Source organism: Perissodus microlepis, chromosome 15 (genome assembly GCF_051167445.1).
Source record: "Perissodus microlepis isolate ML-2025 ecotype Zambia chromosome 15, ASM5116744v1, whole genome shotgun sequence".
NCBI lineage: Eukaryota > Metazoa > Chordata > Actinopteri > Cichliformes > Cichlidae > Perissodus > Perissodus microlepis.
This window is the reverse complement of record NC_140475.1, coordinates 2,608,802-2,628,935: the sequence shown is the minus strand read 5'-3', so window position 1 is coordinate 2,628,935 and position 20,134 is coordinate 2,608,802. Positions and strand designations below refer to the sequence as shown.

The 20,134-nt window shown below is 42.1% G+C and overlaps 2 protein-coding genes across 12 annotated transcripts in view; one reads left to right on the top strand and one right to left on the bottom strand.

Annotated features, from left to right (window-relative positions):
• Positions 1-20,134, top strand: part of nrxn3b (neurexin 3b) — a 329,334-nt gene that overhangs the window by 164,787 nt on the left and 144,413 nt on the right. The gene's annotated exons all lie outside the window — the stretch shown is intronic.
• On the bottom strand, positions 8,749-10,949 carry LOC146371401 (E3 SUMO-protein ligase ZBED1-like). The gene is made up of 2 exons (XM_084953188.1): positions 9,661-10,949; positions 8,749-9,503 (listed from the first exon to the last, which is right to left on the bottom strand). The coding sequence occupies exons 1-2, from the start codon at positions 10,776-10,778 to the stop codon at positions 8,831-8,833; spliced, it is 1,791 nt and encodes a 596-aa protein (XP_084809314.1). The 5' UTR covers positions 10,779-10,949; the 3' UTR covers positions 8,749-8,830.

Sequence of the window (20,134 nt, the reverse complement as noted above, 5' to 3'; positions counted from 1 at the left end):
ACTTAGTTACAGCGCTTTCAGAAAGACATCTACTGTGATAAAATCTACTCTCCACCGCTGTGTAATCAATTATTGTAAATGTAAATGTTATCAGGAAATGATCAGACAGGAGAGGGTTTTCAGGAAACACTGTTAAATGTTCAGTTTCTATGCCATATGTTAAAACAAGATCTAGAGTGTGATTAAAGTGGTGGGTGGGTTCTTTTACATTTTGAGAGAAGCCAATTGAGTCTAATAACAGACTAAATGCCATGTTGAGGCTGTCATTTTTAGCATCTACATGGATGTTAAAATCACCCACAATAATTATTTTATTTGAGCTCAGAACTAAATTAGATATAAAGTCTGAGAAATCAGACAGAAACTCTGTGTAAGGCCCAGGTGGACGATAGATGGTAACAAGTAAGACTGGTTTCTGAGTTTCACAGCTGGGGTGGACAATGTTAAGCATCAGGCTTTCAAATGAATTAAAAGTCTGTCTTGGTCTTTCATTAATTAATAGGCTGGTGTGAAAAATTGCTGCCACACCGCCCCCTCGGCCTGTGCTTCGAGGTTTCTGGTAGTTAGAATGACTCGGGGGTGTTGATTCATTTAAACTAACATAATCATCCTGCTGCAACCAGGTTTCTGTAAGGCAGAGTAAATCAATTTGTTGATCAATTATTAAGTCATGTACTAACAGAGACTTGGAGGAGAGAGACCTAATATTTAATAATCCACATTTCACTGTGTTACTCTTTGGTTCAGATGTGGATACTGTATTGTTCTTTCTTTGTAATTGTTTATGTTTAAGTTGTTTGTTGCTGGTTTTTAGTTTGTTTTTTGTCTTTTTGGAAGCTGACACAGTCTCTATGGAGATGGGTTTTTGGGGGGGTAGCAGGAGGAGAGAAGCTGCAGAGAGGCGTGTAAGACTGCAACTCTGCTTCCTGGTCCCAACTCTGGATAGTCATATTTTGGGGGGTTTAATAAATTTGTCCATATTTCTAGAAATGAGAGCTGCTCCATCCAAAGTGGGATGGATGCCGTCTCTCCTAACAAGACCAGGTTTCCTCCAGAAGGTTTGCCAATTATCTATGAAGCCCACATCGTTTCTGGGACACCACTCAGACAGCCAGCAATTTAAGGAGAACATGCAGCTAAACATGTCACTCCTGGTCTGATTGGGGAGGGGACCAGAGAAAACTACAGAGTCCGACATTGTTTTAGCAAAGTTGCACATCGATTCAATATTGATTTTAGTGACCTCCGATTGGCGTAACCGGGTGTCATTACTGCCGACGTGAATTATGATTTTACTGAATTTACGTTTACCCTTAGCCAGCAGTTTTAAATTTCCTTCAATGTCGCCTGCTCTGGCCCCTGGAAGACAATTGACTATGGTTGCTGGTGTCTCTAGCTTCACATGTCTGAGAACAGAATCACCAATTACCAGAGTTTGACCCCCGGCGGGTGTGTCACCGAGTGGGGAAAAACGGTTAGACACATGAACGGGTTGGTGGTGTACCTGGGGCTTCTGTTTAGGACTATGCTTCCTCCTCACCGTGACCCAGCCGCCCTCTTTCCCCAGCTGCTTGGGGTCTGCCGGGGAACAGCTAGCGGGACCTACGCTATCTTCGGCTGCACCAGCTACAGGGGCCTGGCTAGCTACGGGTGAATGAAGGGTGCGAAGCCGAGTCTCCAATTCAGTAATCCTGGCCTCCAGAGCTGCAAATATGCTACATTTGTTACAGATATCATTACTGCTAAAGGAGGCCGAGGAGTAACTAAACATCTGACACAATGAGCAAGAAAGTGCAGGAGGGACAGGTGAAGTAGCCATGGTGCTAACGAGTCGGCTACGAGCTAAGCTAAGCTAGCGAAACAGTACAGAGACAGTGAGTGAATACTTTGGCTATAAATTAGGTAGTGAGTACACAGAAAGTGTGCTTCGGATGAAGCACGTGAAGATTATACTATGAAAGAAGAATGTATTTAAAAGTTGTTAATTAAATTGCTAAGCAAATAAGCTACTCAGAAATACCACTGTGTTTGAGCAGGAACAGGAAGTGATACTCTACCGCAGAGCGAGCGAACACCAAGCAATGACTTCAGACCCCGTTCTGAAAGTGGTGGAATTGTTTACACTAAGAAATGGACCATTTTAAGAAAAAATAAGGTAATTTTGAATTAGATGAAGATCAAACGCATCCGGTATTGATTTTGATTATTTTGAGCTCCGCTGTCTTGGATCATAGCTGCCTGAGCTTAGCGTAGCACACATGAGTCAGTTCACCTGCTGCAGGTTCTAGTTTGTATGGGTTTCTAGGCTGCAGTAAATCCCTTGAGCAGGTCTGTAGTTGCCAGCTGCAGTCCAGGAAAGTGCAAGTACAGTATGTCCACACACAGAATAAGACTCTCTCTGTGGTAGAGCTGAAAGATAATGAGCTCTGCTAAAACTGCAACCTGGCAAGGAAATTTCAAAATAAGAGCAAGAAGATTGTCATTCTTTCAGTCCCCTACACATAATTGGGAAAGGTTAATATCTGGGCAGCTTGCCCAAAATAGGTCTGTATGTGGAAAACACTGCACTGTGTAGATGTTGTATTTCTATCTGTTAGTGTTATTTGCACATAAAGCCATGAGCAGCAGTAATGTAAAAGTGACCCAAGTCTAAATGACAGAACGCTGTGACTTTTACAGATTGATGGTGCCAGCAGTGTTATATAGTCCCTGTCTGAAAAGGGCTTGAGTCATAAGTTATGGACATATTTAATGAAACTAAATAGGGGTGTGTTCATGCCCACAGCAATGGACCGGTGTAAGTTTGTACGCACACTCACTTTTAATTCTATATTCCTGGCAGAAGATCAATGCTTTATCGCCTGTATATTATTAGCTGCCCGCTGTTAGTAATGTGATGCATGTTGGTGGTAATGCTGCTTGTCAGACTTGCATTGATTGGTGCATCTTAGGCTCTGAGAAGGATGCGAGACGATGACATCCATTACATGTGACCGTGCTCATTAAACAATAAGAAAAGGAAGAAATCAAAAAGCAGAGCTGGTTCCGTTATGAGGATACTGCGTAACAGGTCAGAGGTCACGATGCAGTTCGACACCACGGCTCATAATTAGGGAGGTACGTAATCAAAGCTGTATGAGTAACCTTGAGAGGCATCAAACGCTGAGCGTTCATGGGCTAATAAGTGACCTTAAATCTCGTTTGGGTAAAGTTGGAGTTATATATCCCGAGCAAAGTGCAGGTGACTCTCCCTTCTAAATCATTTTTATAGTTAGTGCCTGATAGTTATCTGATCTTTATCCTTAAGTTTATGCCAGCCGGCGCACAATAAAACACTGCAGACAGATTTATGTGACGGAATAGATAATTACTGTTCTTGCAAAGTGGCCGTGGATACCTTAAAGCAATTTTTTATGCCAACAATGGGAGCTCAGGTTTTGCATCTGCACTATTCTATCACAGTTACACAAAATGCTTCATTTAAAGTTCCAAGAGTGAGAATTAAGTTCCTGCTACATCCAGAAGATTGGCATTGCAATTACACACCCCTGCACTCATGTAAAAATAACCTCCTCAGCTGAGGTATTTTGGTCTTCTACCTTGCTAAACTAATGGACTCCTCATCTCATGTTTTTCCCCTTTTTATTTATTTTACATTTTCAGCAATTTAGCATGTTTCAGCAATAAGCATCTGACTGAAAATCCATAGATATCAGATTTCTAGCGCCAGATGCAATTCCAACTAGGGCAGCCTGTGCTAAAATTGTATTCCCGGTTGCTTTAAATGAAAGCACCCAGTGTGAATAACAAAAAAAGTGATGATTTTGTATTTCCACTAGCACTGCTGCTATCAAAGCTTCTCTAATCACACAGGACATCCCTGGATGTTGGAGGATTCTAGCGATTCCTTAATCTCTACCTTTGTGATTGGGTGGTTTGAGCAAAGCCACCTGGCTTCTGCTAGCTCGTGCGTGGAGCCTCCTTGAGAAACAGCACAAAGATCTTCTTTTTTTGTTTTTGCAGCTGACTGCGGTCTTTTATTGTAGGAACTTTCTCCTCCTTTCTATTCTTTCTGTTTTCGTATTTGAAACTCACAGAGGGGGCAGACTGTGCCGTATATATATTTGTCCTCCCGCTATCACCTCAAGGTGTCACGTGACATTCATTGCCATGTGTGAGCGTCGGTGCTGGGGGTTAGGAACACGGGGGATGTGTGCTCGAATTGCATTTTTACAGCTGTGTGCTGTAAAAACTAATTGAAAAGAAGGGAAGCGGGTGTTCTTTCACTTTGTTGGTGCTACAGTGTCACAAGCGCTGACCTCCAGAGCTTACATCATGATGCTGACCTTCTGCTAACTGCCTCTTTGTACGTTTGGAGACATAATTCCTGGGACCCTCAACAGAGTCAATATGCTCTTTTTCTGCTCCATTTCTGCTCTCATCCTCTGTGAATCATCGCCGTCGTTATATAAATGACTTTAAAACACGTTGAGACACCATCAAGAGAAATTACGCTCGATTCCTGAGTCACGCCTCATTTAATGGGCTGGCTGATTTTGTTTGGGCTCAGCAGTGTTGCTATCCTTCGCATGTTCTGTATCCCCAGGACACGTTAGCCCAGCACGTGGCGGCTGTGCGTGCGTGCGTGCGTGTGCCTTTGTTCACTTTTTACGCAGTTTGTTCCAGAGAAACAGGACTGATGTGTGTCTGCTCGAATCCAAGTGGGGTATGTAAATCTCTGTGTATGAGGATTAAATGGTTGAGGGGGCTGCTGTGAACTAAAGCAAAATTTCAGTCTCCCAAGGTTAAGTCTATCTGAATAGTTCAATTTATATTAGCAAATACCTCCTGACCTCTTTACCCAGAAATACATACTGATGTGCAGCTTTGTTAGGGAGGATTCTCAGCAAGGGCAAGCTCTTGCAGGGATTTCAAGGATACATAAATGACTCCAGCTGAAAAGCTTGAGGTTCAAAAGTTCAGTTATTGGCATGGATTTTCTGATTTTCATTTTTAAAATGTTGAGTAGTGCCATATCGTAATTGAAATTTCTATTTAAAATTTAACCTGTTTCTTTTCTCCAGTCTCTACAGTCCCAAAACAATAGAACCGCTCCTATTTGTTCTGCTTGGAAACATGTTAAAAGAGTAATGAGCTTTACTTTTAACTCACTGAAATGAAAATATGGTTTCAAAAGATGGAAAGTTGCTTTAGAGTGCAGACACTTATCCCGGGGTTTATTGACTGTGAAGAAGCCAGGGGATAGATAACGTAGCGGAGGAGATTGTTCTGTGATAGCAGCTGATACGTCAAATAAAGTAGGCTGTGTTGTGTGAACACCAGCATTTGATTTAATAATAATAGGAAACGCAGTAATATATTGTATCCCTCCTGTTTTTCCCCCAATATCATTTGTAGTAAATAAACCCACTGCGGAAATGCAATTTAGCTTGAAACTTCTGGAACAGTTTTGGTTTGAATTATGTTTTAAAAAACTGCTGTGTAATAACTCCCCTTTAAAAAAACACAACAAAACAAAACAAGAAAACAGTGTGAATGTAGTAATATTTAACATGTGTACAGGTGTGTACTGTTTTGAGGTTTGGGGCTTTTTTTACTTTGTTTTCTTTCGACCAGAACAATGTCCTTAAGTGCACGTTAGGCTCTATAGGAAAATATCATTTGTGTCACAATAATAAAAATTTGGTTGCCGACTGCGACAAATTATTGTGTCTGTAAATTAGAGTTATTTTGGAAATGGTTGCTTCAAAGACCGGGACCAGGTCTGCGACCACTCACAGCTGGTTATCAAATTGACATAAGTGCTCATCAACCTTGTTTCAATAGGAATATATACCCAGAATACAAGCACCTGCAACCAGTTGAGTCAAGTCCCCTCTTGCAAAGAGACAAGCTGCTCTCATTGGTGCAGACTGACTCAGATTGACTTTAAAGGCTTTAAAATGTTAAAATGTTATTACAGTATGAGCAGGTTCACAGGTGGATATTCATGTGTTCATGTGTATTTGATTAGTCTACTTGTGTGGTCCAGCCAAGCAATACTAGCAGACACAATTTGGAAATGTTACAATCGTCCATTGTTCTCAGACAATGAGTCATCATAGTTTTTGTTTTTTGCAGTCAGGTGTGAAATGAAAGACAGATGCCGTCATTCAATATCAAAAAATAAAATCTGGCTAATACTTCTCACTTAAGTGCAAAATAATAATAAATATATTTTAGCCCCTTTGCATAAATCGATCCTCTTTGAGTCACTGACATTACAGTAAAAAGAAGTTAGTTTAAGAAAGTGAATATTGCATTTCTAAAATTTCGTATATATCTTACTTTCAAACAGAGATGATCACTCACAGACGTCAGAGTGGGTCCTGAGTTTTTTTCCCCATTTACAGTTTGAACTTACTTTTGAGATGTCAGTGTGGATGCGGTCGAGAGCAACTCAATGAACAGCAGCTTTGCTATTAAGTTCAGCTGCATCATGTTCCTCTCCTATCTTTTCGGCCTTCTACATCTACTACACTGGGTTCAACTCACTGGGATCTGTTGTGATATCAGATGAAAGAAGAGATTCCTCCCCGTCATGTCCGCCGCTGCTCTGGAAGCCTCTTATCATCGTGTAGTTTTCCGGTGTAACCGTATCTTCATTTGTGTGTATCGTACGTGTATACTTGTTGGAAGTGTGTGTTCAGCATTCCAGCAACATTATGTGCTCATGTAACCCTCCAGCAGTGGAGATTGACAACCAAGATTGATACTTGCACTGGGATGCGAGAGTAGGGGCCATAAGGAGGGAAATGATATGTTTAATACATGGAGATCTGACAGATTCAGCACGTTATTTGCCATCTCCATTCCACCCCCCCACCCTGCATAATGATGCTAGCAGAATACGTTATGATCTCACACCATATAGTTTGCTTTACATAATTCAAATGGATTTTCCTGACATTAACACAGTGTACCATCCTGTTAGTCACAATACATTTGTTCCAGAATGGCTCGCTGTGACGGCGCAGCACAATGCTCTGTTGTGTTTGCTGTGATATTTTCGGAACAATATTTGACATGGTGCAAAAATATCAGCGCGTTGTAATTTGTGCATTTAGAGGCGCAACCTGCTCCTCTTCCTGTGGAAATTCACAAGCTTCCATTTTAACCTTTGCGTGCCTAACTTCTTAAGAAAGCGCTGCTGTGTGCCTCTTAGCATTCTGCATGGCACAAAGTAGGGAGGAAGCGAGGAGAGTGCCTTATTTGAAGTAAATATTCTGCTCTGTAGTCACAGGTACACCTGCTATGATCTTTTTCCAAACCCAGAGTTGCACTGATTGGGCTTGAACGGGCTGTAATGAGTCTGTGTGTGCCTACACGGTGCCAGCAGAGCCTGTGCGCTCCGAGGGGTCTGCAATCAGGACGGCAAACCTATAATTCTAACTTCTGACTTCTTTGGACTTTGCTGCGTGCAGCCGATTCTGTGTACGTCTGTGTGACTGCACGTAAGTGGTGGTTATTACAAGCTGTGTCCTCGCCATTTACTGTTAGGGTAGAGGGGGCGTCTACCGTCTCATTTTGGTCAGCACCCCAATCAGACCTCTCAGGCCAGCTCCTGCAGGGTTACCTGCCCGGAAGGCACTGTGGATGCACGTTACTGTATGTGTGTCTGACCTCGAGCCCAACCTCCTTCTGTCCGCATCACATAAACACCTCCAGGAACCACAATGCCAATCTGGACGACTATTCATCAATTCCATATCGCGGCCGTGATGAGAAAGGCTTTAATAATACATGTTCGAGGAGATAAAATCAAGGGAGCGAAAATTAATATTCTCTGGGCTTGTCAGGCTCATTTAAGCAAGCCCTGTGTTTTGTTGTGTGGCCTCTGACACAGATGATTGCGTGGGCAGCTATGCAGTTTTTCCTCATAATTACTTTTCACCATGCCGCTCTTGTCCATTGTCAGCCTCAATAAGGCAGAGGTCTATGAAAGAGAGAAAGAGAAAGCGAGACGGAGAGGCTGAGATATCGGCTTTGAAGCACAACTCTTAATGTTTTCGACCAGACTTCCTCGGTGTTCAAGCGCAGTCCCCTGCCTTAAAAACATTTCACTTTTCTTGCTCTCTCCTATCTACAAAGCTGCATTGGGGTCCACTGATAATGGCTATTACCGAGGCTTCATCTGCTGAAAATGAGCTAATTAAATCGGGTCAAATTTATTGAACTAATTAAGCAAGCACATTCAAAATATCAAGATTTGGATGCTTCCAGAAGTCTTAGAAAGTACAATTTATTTCCTTTTTTCCTCCTCTTCAGCACATTTCAGGGAGAAACAAAAATGATGTCAAGCATCATATATATATATATATATATATATATATATATATATATATATATATATATTAGTGCTGTCAATAGATTAAAAAAAATTAACTAACTAATCTCACAATTTTCTGTTATTAATTGCGATTAATCGCAATTAGTTGATTAATAGCCTGGCTCCAATTACATTTTTTTATTCTTTATATTTTAAGATTGTAACAGACATTTATGCAACACAATGAAGTAAATGCAGAATAAACACAAAGAATGTATGCTGAAATTCAAAGAGAATTTTAATAGTTTTCACTGTGTTAAAGATTGATGAAAACTTACAAAAAACCTTTAAGGCCATCAACAGTGACTGAACCCAGGCCTACAGGTTAAAGTGAATATCATAACAAGAAAGGGTGCACAAAACTCAGTATTTAAAACACAAAGAGACACGGCTGAAAACCCAGAATGTTGAACATTTTTCACTTCAAAGGAGCGATCTGGCTTAGTCCTTCTTTGCACTCAGCCAGTTACTGAGGCAGACTATTCTGTTTACATTGTCTGATGACAAAGAAGCACGCTTCTTTTGAATGATGTGACCTGAGAGTGATAATAATCTCTGACAAGGCACTGTGGTTGCAGGGGTTGACAGGTACTTGCGTGAAATAGGTGCCAGCCTGGCATGTGCTCCTTCTCTCTTTAACCACCACTGTAGTGGACACTCTCCTATGTCAGTTTTGGGCTCTGCTTTGTACAGATTCAGACAGCAGTCTATAGCATCTTCCTCTTCCTCTGTATCTGAATCAGGAGAAGCCAGCAAGCAGATGGACATCTTGCTCTTCTTTGGTGAGGGTTCCTCTGTTGTCTGAGCAGATGGTTGGTGTGCATCCGTCTCTGACATCAGAAGGTCATGTACTGATGCCCACACCTCTCTTCTTTCATCTTTGGAAAGGCATTTAAGGTCTTTAAACCTGGGATCAAGGGCAGTAGCGATCTTCAGCCATGTGAGATTGCTGCTGTCCCTCCGCTGAGCTAGGTCTGTGGTAAAAACCTTCTTAAACCTCAAAACGTAGACTGGGTCATCATCTGAGGGCTCCATAATCCTGAACAAACACAAGGCTGGCAACACCATGGAACAGGAGACATACCGCTCTCCCCCCAGCAGTTCGGTAACATATCTGCAATAGAAAGATCAAGTCTGTATTTTTCTATTAATCACACAGAGACAAACATAAATACCACATATGAAAATACACAGAGAGGTGGAGAACATACTTGAAAACAAAGCTAGAACGCAAAGATAGACACACAATCATGAGAAACAAAATGATTTACCTGCAAGGTTCCAGTAGTTCCTCCAGCTTTTGCAGTCTGTCAAGCTCCTGGTCAGTCAACATGGTCACCTTGCTGTTTTGTTGAGTCAGGATGGTGGTCAGCCCAGATTTGTTTCTCTGGATCCGCTTGATCATCTCTAGGGTGGAGTTCCATCTTGTTGGAACGTCCTGAACAAGCGGTTCTGTTTGATGTCCATGTGCAGCTTGCTGTGCCTTTAATTCCTGAGCGTTTGCTGGACTATGCTTAAAATGTCCAACAATCTTGCGACATTTGGCCAGAGCCCTTTCAAATGCGCTGTCATTAAGAGAAACTGTGACCGTTCTTTGCAAAATGTGGGCCATGCAGGGCATGTGTTCAAATGGAAGTAGCCTGGCGGCTGCAACCATGTTACGAGCACTGTCGGTGCCAAGCGTGGTTACCTTGTCCTTGATTTTCCATTCGTTTGCAACATTCAGAAAATGGTCAGCACACGCCTCAGCATAGTGTCTCTCTTCAGTTTTACTCACTGTTAGTGCAAACGATTGCATAGTCCAGTCGTTATCAATAAAATGCGCCATGACCCCCAAGTAATTATCGTTGTTCACCGAAGTCCAGTGGTCTCCGGTGAGAGCGACGTTCCTTACTTGCACAAGCTTGCTGCACTGCTGAGCCCTCTGGTCCCCATACAAAGTGTGCAGTCTCGACACAATGGTTCCTCTCGAGGGCAGATTGTAACACTCATCTCCTGATGCAGCACGAATGACTTCTCTCAGTCCATCATCTTCTACTATGCTAACTGGTCGGCAGTTTTTAGCTATCCAAACAACCAAGGAATTGGTTAATTTTTCTCTCACATTTTTTGTTATTCGCCCACGAGCACCATACTCCTGAAGCGTAGACTGGCGAGGTCCCGTAGAGGTGGATTCAGTTGGGTGTTTTGCTCTCAGGTGATACGCCAGTGATGAACTGCTTCTGTGGTACTTGAATTCAGCTTTGCAAATTGTGCATCTTACTCTCGTTTTGTCCAACAAGCCATCAGGCAACTTCTTAAAGAGAAACTTTCCACCCAAAAGTCCGCCCTCGTCCATGCTGTCACTTCTTCTTCTTCTAATCATTTTTGTCAGGCCAAACGCCAGCATAGCACACTGTTGCCCCCTCCTCCAGAGGTGCTCATGAGTTTAAAGGTCTTAGATTACAGGAAATTAATAAAAAAAAAAAAAATCAGCGTTAAATTTTTTTAACGCGTTAAACATTTCGCGTTGATCTTAACAATTAACGCGATAATTTTGACAGCACTAACATATATATATATATATATATATATATATATATATATATATATATATATATATATATATATATATATATATGATATAACATCCATATACGTGGCCACACACGTATCCAGAATTCAGCAGTCAAGCAAATAAATAAATTATAGAATAATAATTTGCTTACTCCCGTGACAAATAACTGCTACTCCACACTTATCTGTTTTACTTCATCTCACTCCTGCTCAGCTGCAGACCCAACAGCAGATGAAAAGCAACAAGGAAAAAAAGAAAAAAAACCAAGTCAGCTAAGAAGCATATCTGTGCACAAGGCAGAGTCATTTTAATTGAGTGTGCTGAGCGATGAGCTTGCTTGGAGGTGCTTTAATTTGCAAGGATGGCTAAACAGATGTAGCATCATAAAGTAATGTAATGGATTTCCCCTCTACCCCTTGGCGTGAAGGCATGCGAATAAGCCTGCCTAAGTGATGGCAAACTTGGAGAATGAATTGGAAAGAGGATTTTTACACTAAAACATACTTAAGCAGGATGACTTCTCTCCCTTTTTTTTTCTTTTTCTTTTTTTTGACGGGGCCTAGTCATTAAATGCCTCAAGGCAAAAATAGATGACTGGCAGCGTTTTTTGCTGTTGGAAGATATCAGATGTTTGTGGAAGTCTTTTTTTGCCTAAATGTGGTGCATGCATGCATGGTGCATCTCTGCAGAATGCAGAGAACAGTGTGCTCCTTTGAAGTGTGTTTGCAAGCTTGTTTTTTCAATGAGTGTGTGAGGACTGTACAGTGCATCTACTGTATAGTATGTTCCTGTTTGCGTGTGTGTGTCTTTCTGTGCTTGTGAGCTAGGCAGCGGGCTAGATAAATCCAAGGTTAACTGTTGTCAAACCAGCCTTCGGGCCATGGCAGTGTAGTAGACGCAAGAGCCATGAAGTGCTCCCAGAAGAGAAGCCGCTCAGCCCAGCTCCAGCTGTCGAGCTGCAACTGCACACGCCTACCCCACAGTCCCGACCACACAGACATATGTCACACTCCCGGTTCGAGCCACATCGGGGAACTGTGGCACGGAGGCAGTGGCATGCTTTCTCTTGGCCGGAAAGTGCTCAGCCGGGCCGAGTGCAAGAGGCCATGTTTCACAGTAGTGCTGTTACAGGGTTTTCACAGCATGCAAAAAGAGACAGACACACACACACACGCACACTCGGGGAAAGGTCGAACGTGATCCGCCCTCTGTCAGCGAACGAAGAGCTGGCAAGGTGAATGTTGCGTGTGTCTGCACTGGCTTGCAAATGACAGATGGAGCCCAGGTGCCATTAGGCAGACGAACGACGGCTTCATTAGGACGTGCCACTGGCAAGTGATGAATGCTGCCCTCACCGAGCCATATTTGGAACGAGATAAAAACTGGGAAAAGAGGTGCGAGATGCTATGTAGGTTGTTCAGAAGGCAGCTTTGTTTTTCATTTCAAGTCTGTGCTTTCAGGCCACATTAAACGGGAGGGGGGGGGGCATCAAATGTGGGAAATAACATCAAATAGCTGAGATGAAATCAAAGACATTTGTTGTCTATTTTAAGGGTATTTTTAATGCAATTACCAAAATGGCTTACTAGCCAAAAGCAACGCGTTGCTGGGGATGCTCGGTGCTTTTCAGGGTTCTATTTATGCAAATTCCAATTCGTTGCATCAGTCCAAAATGTCACTCACCTACTTTAATGAATGTTCTGAGGAGATACAAGCATATGGCAGAGAGCTGTTGCTCTATGAGTGGAGCTACTCTTCACTCACACTTTACTCTCGACATCATCAGCACAGCTCACAGTGGCTCTTGTTTACTCACAGAGGTAAGACAGACAACACAGGGGGGTGTTGGGGTGAAGTGACAGCGGCGGAGAGGGCAGAGAGAAGTTAAAGGGCAAAGGAGGACAGGGAACGAGCTTGAGAGAGATCACGAGAGACAGAAGCGGAGGGAGAGAGAGACGGGGAGGGAGCTGTGCCAGCGGCCGCAACCGCTCTCTCGCCCAACTCACATCCATGTGTCACCTCACCGTGTTGCAAATTAGGCTACACATGCTCCACGGAGATGTCAGAACATATATCTTGACTGTTGGCTTGAATTTGCATAGGTGCACGGTGGTCATTTTTTATTCAACAAGATTATTTGATGCTGCAGCTAGAAATCTGGACATTTCAATAAATAAAGAATTCCATTTACATTACACATACATATAATGACCGGAGCCACATGTAGAAGCATGAACTCATGTCCATGCTTCCATATTTACCTTAAAGTAATAGCGTGACATTTTAGGAAATGTACTTACTGATATTCATGCAGGTTTGAAAAAGCATTTTGTGGTAAGGTGAAGTGATAGCGAGAGCCGGTAAACGGTACAAATGTTGCGACGTAGCTACTTTTACGTCAGCCACTGGTTTCTGAAGTCCTGTTTTGAAGCCTTGAGCGTTTCCATTGTTTAAAAAATGGATCTGAAGAGGAGGTCAGATCAGCATGACAGCATGCTAACACTAAGCTAGCCTAGAATCCAGAGTGGAAGCAGCCAGACCCTGAACTTCAACAGGTAACAAGCAGATGAGCAGTCAGGCTGCAGCCTCCCTTTCTACCTGTTCACGTTGCTAAAGCAGAATCACTGCAACGATCGCTTTTTTGTGCTGGTTTTCATCTTTGCTTTGTGCAGCCAGCTTTGTATTCTACTAAGAGAAAGATCTCAGAGACGTGTGTGTGTCCTCATTAGGGATTTGTGTTGGTGTGTGTGTCCTCATTAGGGATTTGTGTTGGTGTGTGTGTCTGTAGCCTCAGGTTTGTACTGTTAAATGGTGATTATGAGACAGTATGTTTCAGCTATTTTACAGAGTAACATAAAGTAGTGTAATGAATTACTTTTCCAGGAGTAATTAAGTAACGTATTGCATTACTTATGAATGGTGTACTTTGTAATATGTGTATTAATGACGTTTTTGAGTAAAACCTTTTTATTGCTGCTTAGCAACGGTGGTGACTCTGAAAATGAGAACCCAATGAAAATCGATAAGGAATCAAATCGATAAGCGATATGGAATCGGAATTGCTAAAATCTTATGATTTCCCATGCCTAGTAACCACCGTATCACCGCTTTTTTTTTTTTTTTTTTTTTAAACACTGTATGACCAAAATTTTCCAAACTTAAATTTTTCTTAAATTTCACAAAAACAAGCGAATAATCCCCAAAACTCATCAGTATAAAAGTTTTCACAGAACTCGACAGCTAAAATCTTTTTCCCACAGACTTTTATAGGACCAGAAGTCTTTTTGCAGCCAAAGCTATCGCCACCTGGTGGAGTTCAGGTGCAGTAGGAGGCAACTTTTGAGGCACTTTTGCACTGGCTTAATTTTCCAACCTACTTTTTGAACTGCCTTTGCTAAAGCCAGCATCCAGTTAGCTTAGCAACCCTGAAAAGCCAAAGAGCAAAAATTCCTCCTCTTCCCTAAATTTACTTATTGACGTATCATAGCTTGTATCACCTATCCAACACGTTCTCTCTCCCAAAGCGTAACATTTTACGCTAGGTGACAATTCGTCGATATGTTACTTCTGGGCACCCAACACGTCGCTAGATTACGGGATTGGAAAAACGAGGAAACATGAGAACCGTTTGGAATGAATCTGCACGTGTACATTTTACTTAAATCGCTTTGGAAAACACTATCTAACATCATTAAAGTGCTGGTAAGGTTAGGGATTAGCTTATGGTTAGGGCTGGAGTACATGGCTGAAACATGTAGCATCATTCTACTGGATTTCATCCATAACCCGGCACGTAGCATAAGAACGAAGACAGTCACCTGTCGTGTTCCTCAGGAATGCCGCGGGACTTGACAGATCGTCAGGATATTATGCCTCAGGAGTGAGAGCGGGCCGACCTATAATATGGACAAACTGTCCCATATGGAAAAGAAATAGTAAAAACTTATATGAAAGTGGCCACTTTCTCATTACTTTCATATATTGTTTTAGTAAGTATCCAAAACATACAAGTTTCATTATATAATTTTTCAAGGGATCTTATATCTGTTTTCACTCTTGTATGCTTTTCATACAAGTTTCACACAAGACCGATACAAACTTTATAAGATTTATATATATCTTTTCCATATGGGGTGCTCTCTCTGTTCCTTAGTTGAAACCAGTTACTTTATTTTTCTTTTTTGGAGTCCCCACTGTTGACTAAAAAATGTCTGAAATAAACAGTTTGGCATGAAATGCATGCATGTATGCATGTTTCAAGCATTAGCTCGAGGTTAGCTAGCAATGAATAATAATAAATACATATATTTATTATTATTCACATATTTAAAGAAAAAATATAAACATTTATTTACAGATATGCACACGACACATTCCAGTGGCCACAAAGTGCCACAGCACTAAAAATAACAAAATTAATTTACAAAAACCAATATACATGTACCCATAAGGCACACGTTTGTGAACAAGGTGCATACGCATGACTTGGCGTGATGTTGTCATTCGTTTTGAAAAACTACAATCATCCTGGTACCCTCAGTAGTAAATATAGTAAATTTCATCCAGATTGATTAAGATGGCCAAGAGGTTAGCTAACAGGCGTGCACTGTAGTAACAGACAAATGACATGATGACACACAGAAGAGACGATAGCAGATTCAGTTACTTTTAGCTAAGCTAAGCCAAATTCTAAAGCTTTCACTACATGCAGTATTTATACAGAAGGCTAATAATTTGAACTTGATATGCAAATATGCTTTTTCTCTTTAAAAAGTTTATATTTCTGCACAGTCAGATTTACAGTGAACTGCCTGCTGTAAGAAATAAGCTGTACACGGTGCATCATAATAGGCCTGTAATGTTATATTTAAGGACTTCATTGTGGAAAAACTGCCATTAGTGATAAACATATTACTCAATCACTGGCTCCTGTTATTTCACTAATAAATAGTGTTTCAGTCACAATTCTCCCTCGGAAACCTTGCTGTAATTTGACTTCATTAAATTTGTAATGTTAGGGGAGAACTCATGAAAGGGAAGCACAGAGCCTTGTGATTTCACCCCCCCGCTGCTCAGGAGAAATATGCTCTTTGATGTGCCTGAAAGAAGCAGGATTCCACGTTTTCTTTATAAATTCTTTCATTTGCTATCTAGCTCGCTTTAACAATTTAAAACTAGAGTCACCTCGAGCTGCACTCAGGGATGACGAGCACATGATTCACTATTTATAATTGTTTGTTTCTCCCTCTCCCTCCACCCCGCTCGCTCTCTCTCACTCAGTTTCTTTCCCGGCCCGTGTCTAACGCAACTCCGTGTTTGGGGGCAGGTGTACGGGTTATGGTTAGCGTTCTGCATTGTGGGCTCTGATGGGACTGGCGATGCATTATATTGTGAGCCAGATATGGCTGCAGTCAGACGAGCAAATGGATACTGCCTGTGAACCCTGCCTGGGGATAAAGAAAAAGACAAACTAGCAGAGCGAGGAATCTGCCCAAAAGATATGATTGTGCCTGACACTTAACCCCTGGAACCATTTAACTTCCTGCGAATCTCAGTAAAAGCGTAACTGCAATAATCATCACATCATTATCCCACAAGGAATTGTGGTTGAATAAAAAAAAAAGAATGAAACCACACACAAGAACCCACTCTGATGCTTTAAAGACATTTTCGCTCTGTGGTGTAGCCAGACATGACTAAAGCAGCCTCTCGGACTGGCTTTGAGTTAATGGCGGTGTTGATCAATGGCATTTGTTTCCATTACAAAGAGCCATTAGGGCAGTCTGACATGTTGTTTGGACGGCAGGTCTGCCTCATTGGCACAAACTATTTGATTTGGATGGACAAAAGCCAGCTGATGTGGCGACAGGGCAGCACTTTTTTTTCTTTTTTTTAAATTTAACACCTCATGCATATTTAGGTCACACACACACACGCGCAAAATAAATGTGCTGTCAGGTGAGCGCCCACATTTTCTCAGTTTGAGGTTAGATAATAAGAAGTGCTGCGCAAGTGAGAGAAGATTTGCAGCGGTAGCCATACCATTGTTATATAATGCTGGTCGAAGAGGTGAGATGTACAATTTTTAAGCCAGGTATGCTTCTTTTGGCCAATTATAAACGCATAAATGGATACATGAATGGCAGCAAGATGAGCAAGCGAGAATTTGAAAATGATTAGCATCTGATGTAAAAAATAATAGTAATGTCCACGTCTAATCAATACAAATTTGTCACATCTTGTGCACGTACGTGCCGCACTTCCTTCCCTGCAATCTAAAATAAGACTTCTCTCCAGGCAGCCATGACACACGGAAATGCAGCTCAAGCAAGCAGGAAAGAAAAGTGTTCAATATGGTGATCTGTGTGACTTACATCTGTCCTACTTTTTCAGTGCAATTCGACAGGACGCGACTTCACAGGCAGTCGCCAACGATTTTCAGCTCCTTTCTAAATTGTTTCCAGTTCTATAGAGATCACAGCCTTAGCAAAACCTGCTTTGGTCCACTTTGTGCTGTCTGTGACAATCACAAGTCTTTCAGCCACCACGTCATTGCCACTGAGATTACAAAGCCAAAGGTTGGCTTGTATGTGTGTGGGTGCGCACATGTGGCTCTCTAAAGGAAGCATCCATGCAATGTCTGGCCTGGCCAGGTGTTGTAGGGTGACGGTGGACCTATTTTCCAGCTGGCTGCTCTTGTTAGAAGTCTGCCGGGCACACAAATCGCACCAATTGATTTTGCTCACCCACAGTAAAAAAGGAGGGCTGTGATTACAATGCATGCTTCAGCCAAACTTGAACAACTTTCAAAGTCTCCTGTCCTCCCTTCTGCCGTCTCTCCTTGCCTTTTTTTTTTTACATTGTTCGGAAGGTAAACTATTCTTTTCTTGTTACAAGAGGAGCCTCTGAAAGGAAGAATTATGTTGTGGGTTTAAGCGCTACACCCAACTATTTACTTTCCTCGGAAGTTGTCGCAGTTAACATTATTTGACTGTATAATGCATTGGTAGGATTCAGTCACAGGAGCCTCTGTGGGTCGGGCACGTTGCACTCAGAGTTAGTGTTGTTGCAATAAAAGGGTGTGCTTGTTCTGCAGCATTAAACCAGCATGTTTTTCAGTAGCAGGAGAAACCAGGGCCTCTAGAGAAATGCAGTGCAAACTCTAAACTTATGTTTTTCATGGAAAAATGGGAGGTGCATGGGTGACATAAGGTATATGCTGTAGCTCACCTAGGTTGAGCAGGTGCTGCAGGGGCCTTCGTTTGAGTCCACCCCAGACCCCATATCCTGTGTACCATTTTCCCCTCTCCTGTCTACTCTGAGCTGTCCTTTCAACCAAAGTCCAAAATGCCAGAAAAAAATCAATCTCTGGAAGAAAATATGAACTGTATATACTCACAAAACAGCCTTCTATTGTTACCCAGCATTCTCTATTCTGGACCTTCTTCAGGATGTCAGTATACTCCAAAGACAATTGAATTTGGCATGCTCTCAAAGGCTGTCGAACTGCTGTCTAATACGGCTCAGTGAGCAAATGCCAGTATACTCGATGTAACTGAAGGTCTGTTCATTTAATAGCATCCACACCAGATAGATCTAGCAAGTTGTGGTTGGAGGAGATGCAGTCAAAGACAGTTCCCTGGAGAGAGAACACAAGTCTCTTATCTTAGCTATTGGAAAACAAAAAGTCAAGCAATGTGTTTGCTTTTCTTTTTTCTTCCAGGGAAACGTCTTTGACAAGATGAGAAAACACGAGGCCTAGAGGGCTTTCTATTAAAAAAAAGCCACACAAACAACATATTTGACCAATATTTATTTATTTTTTCTGGTGAAAGTGTATGAATTATGCCAGGCAAAATTTCTGATGAGATCAAAGCAAAATGTGGGTGTGCATTTCCCCCCATTGTTGTTTGTTTTTGGAAGTTCTCCATTTTGCCTTTGTTTTTGGGGGGATATTATATTCTGTTTCTGTTACAAAATCCCTCGTTGCTTTCAGGCCCGATGAAAAGGTTTCACCACTGACGGCGAGCCTTTTCAGCCGTGTGGTGCTGTGCACGAGGACTCATTGGTCTTCATCCTCCTGGCAGTTTGGACAACTTGATTTCTTCCTAGTGGAGGCCTGGTGAACAGTGTCTAGGAAATGCATCTTAAGAAGCTGCTTGTTATGACTAGTTCTAGGCTATCACTAAATCTCTTGGAAGGTATATGTGTATGATTTCCATATTAATAGAAAAAAACTGAAAAATGGTCTCCTGATACAGATTTTTTTTCTTGCTTATTTATGGGCGCATTGCAGCTTCCCGTGCGTGCTAATGGTGGCTCTGTAAAAGGCAGCTCCTTCTCACCCGCAAACAACATGCATCTCTTCAGCCTTCTGCCAGGGCCCTGTTATTTAGTCTTCAAAGCAACTCTGCGTCGGTGTAGAAATAACTGTTATCAATATGCCGGGGACATCTGTTTCTGCATTTTTTTTTTCTTTTTGTATGTGCTCATCATTTTTTTCTCTTCACTTGTGTTCCTGTTCTGCAGCAATGTAGCAACAGCGTGAGAACTCGTAATTAATCCAGCACGTATAATTGCGTTGCATCTGGGTGTTCTCGTGTCGATGCCATTCCCCTGCATCCAGATGTGTCTGTTCCATCACGGGCTAATTAGCCTCTGCGAAACCCTTCTTAAATACAACCTGAAGATGTGAACAAATCAATCTAAACTGCTCAAAGCTTGTTTGGATAGCAAACAACAATCAGTTGGGTTTTGTCGTCTTCTTCTTTCTGTCTTCGGGACAGCATCGTCTGCGATGTTAACACGCCGTTTTGGTTTGCTCCCATTTTGGACCTCTTGTTCCGTGCGCATCGATTTCCAGTTTTTGCTTTCTAAACCTCGACTCCATTAAAACTGTGAACCGTGACCAACATGGAGCCTTCCTCTTAACACTCCATATCACCGCAAGGTGAAGAGCGGGCCAAGAAGGCTAAACAGAGAACTGATGGCAGAAATAGAATGGAGGAGAGGAACAAGAGTGAGAAGATGTAGAGGTTTGAGGTTCACTCAGGGTAGCACTTTATCAGCCGAGCACAGCTTCCCTCCACCAGATTGGTCTTGTGTGTTTACGTGCAAAAAAAGAAAAAAAAAAAGTGTCTATCTCGGGGCTACAGCTCAAGCTCAGGAGGGCTACGCCTGCCCGCCCT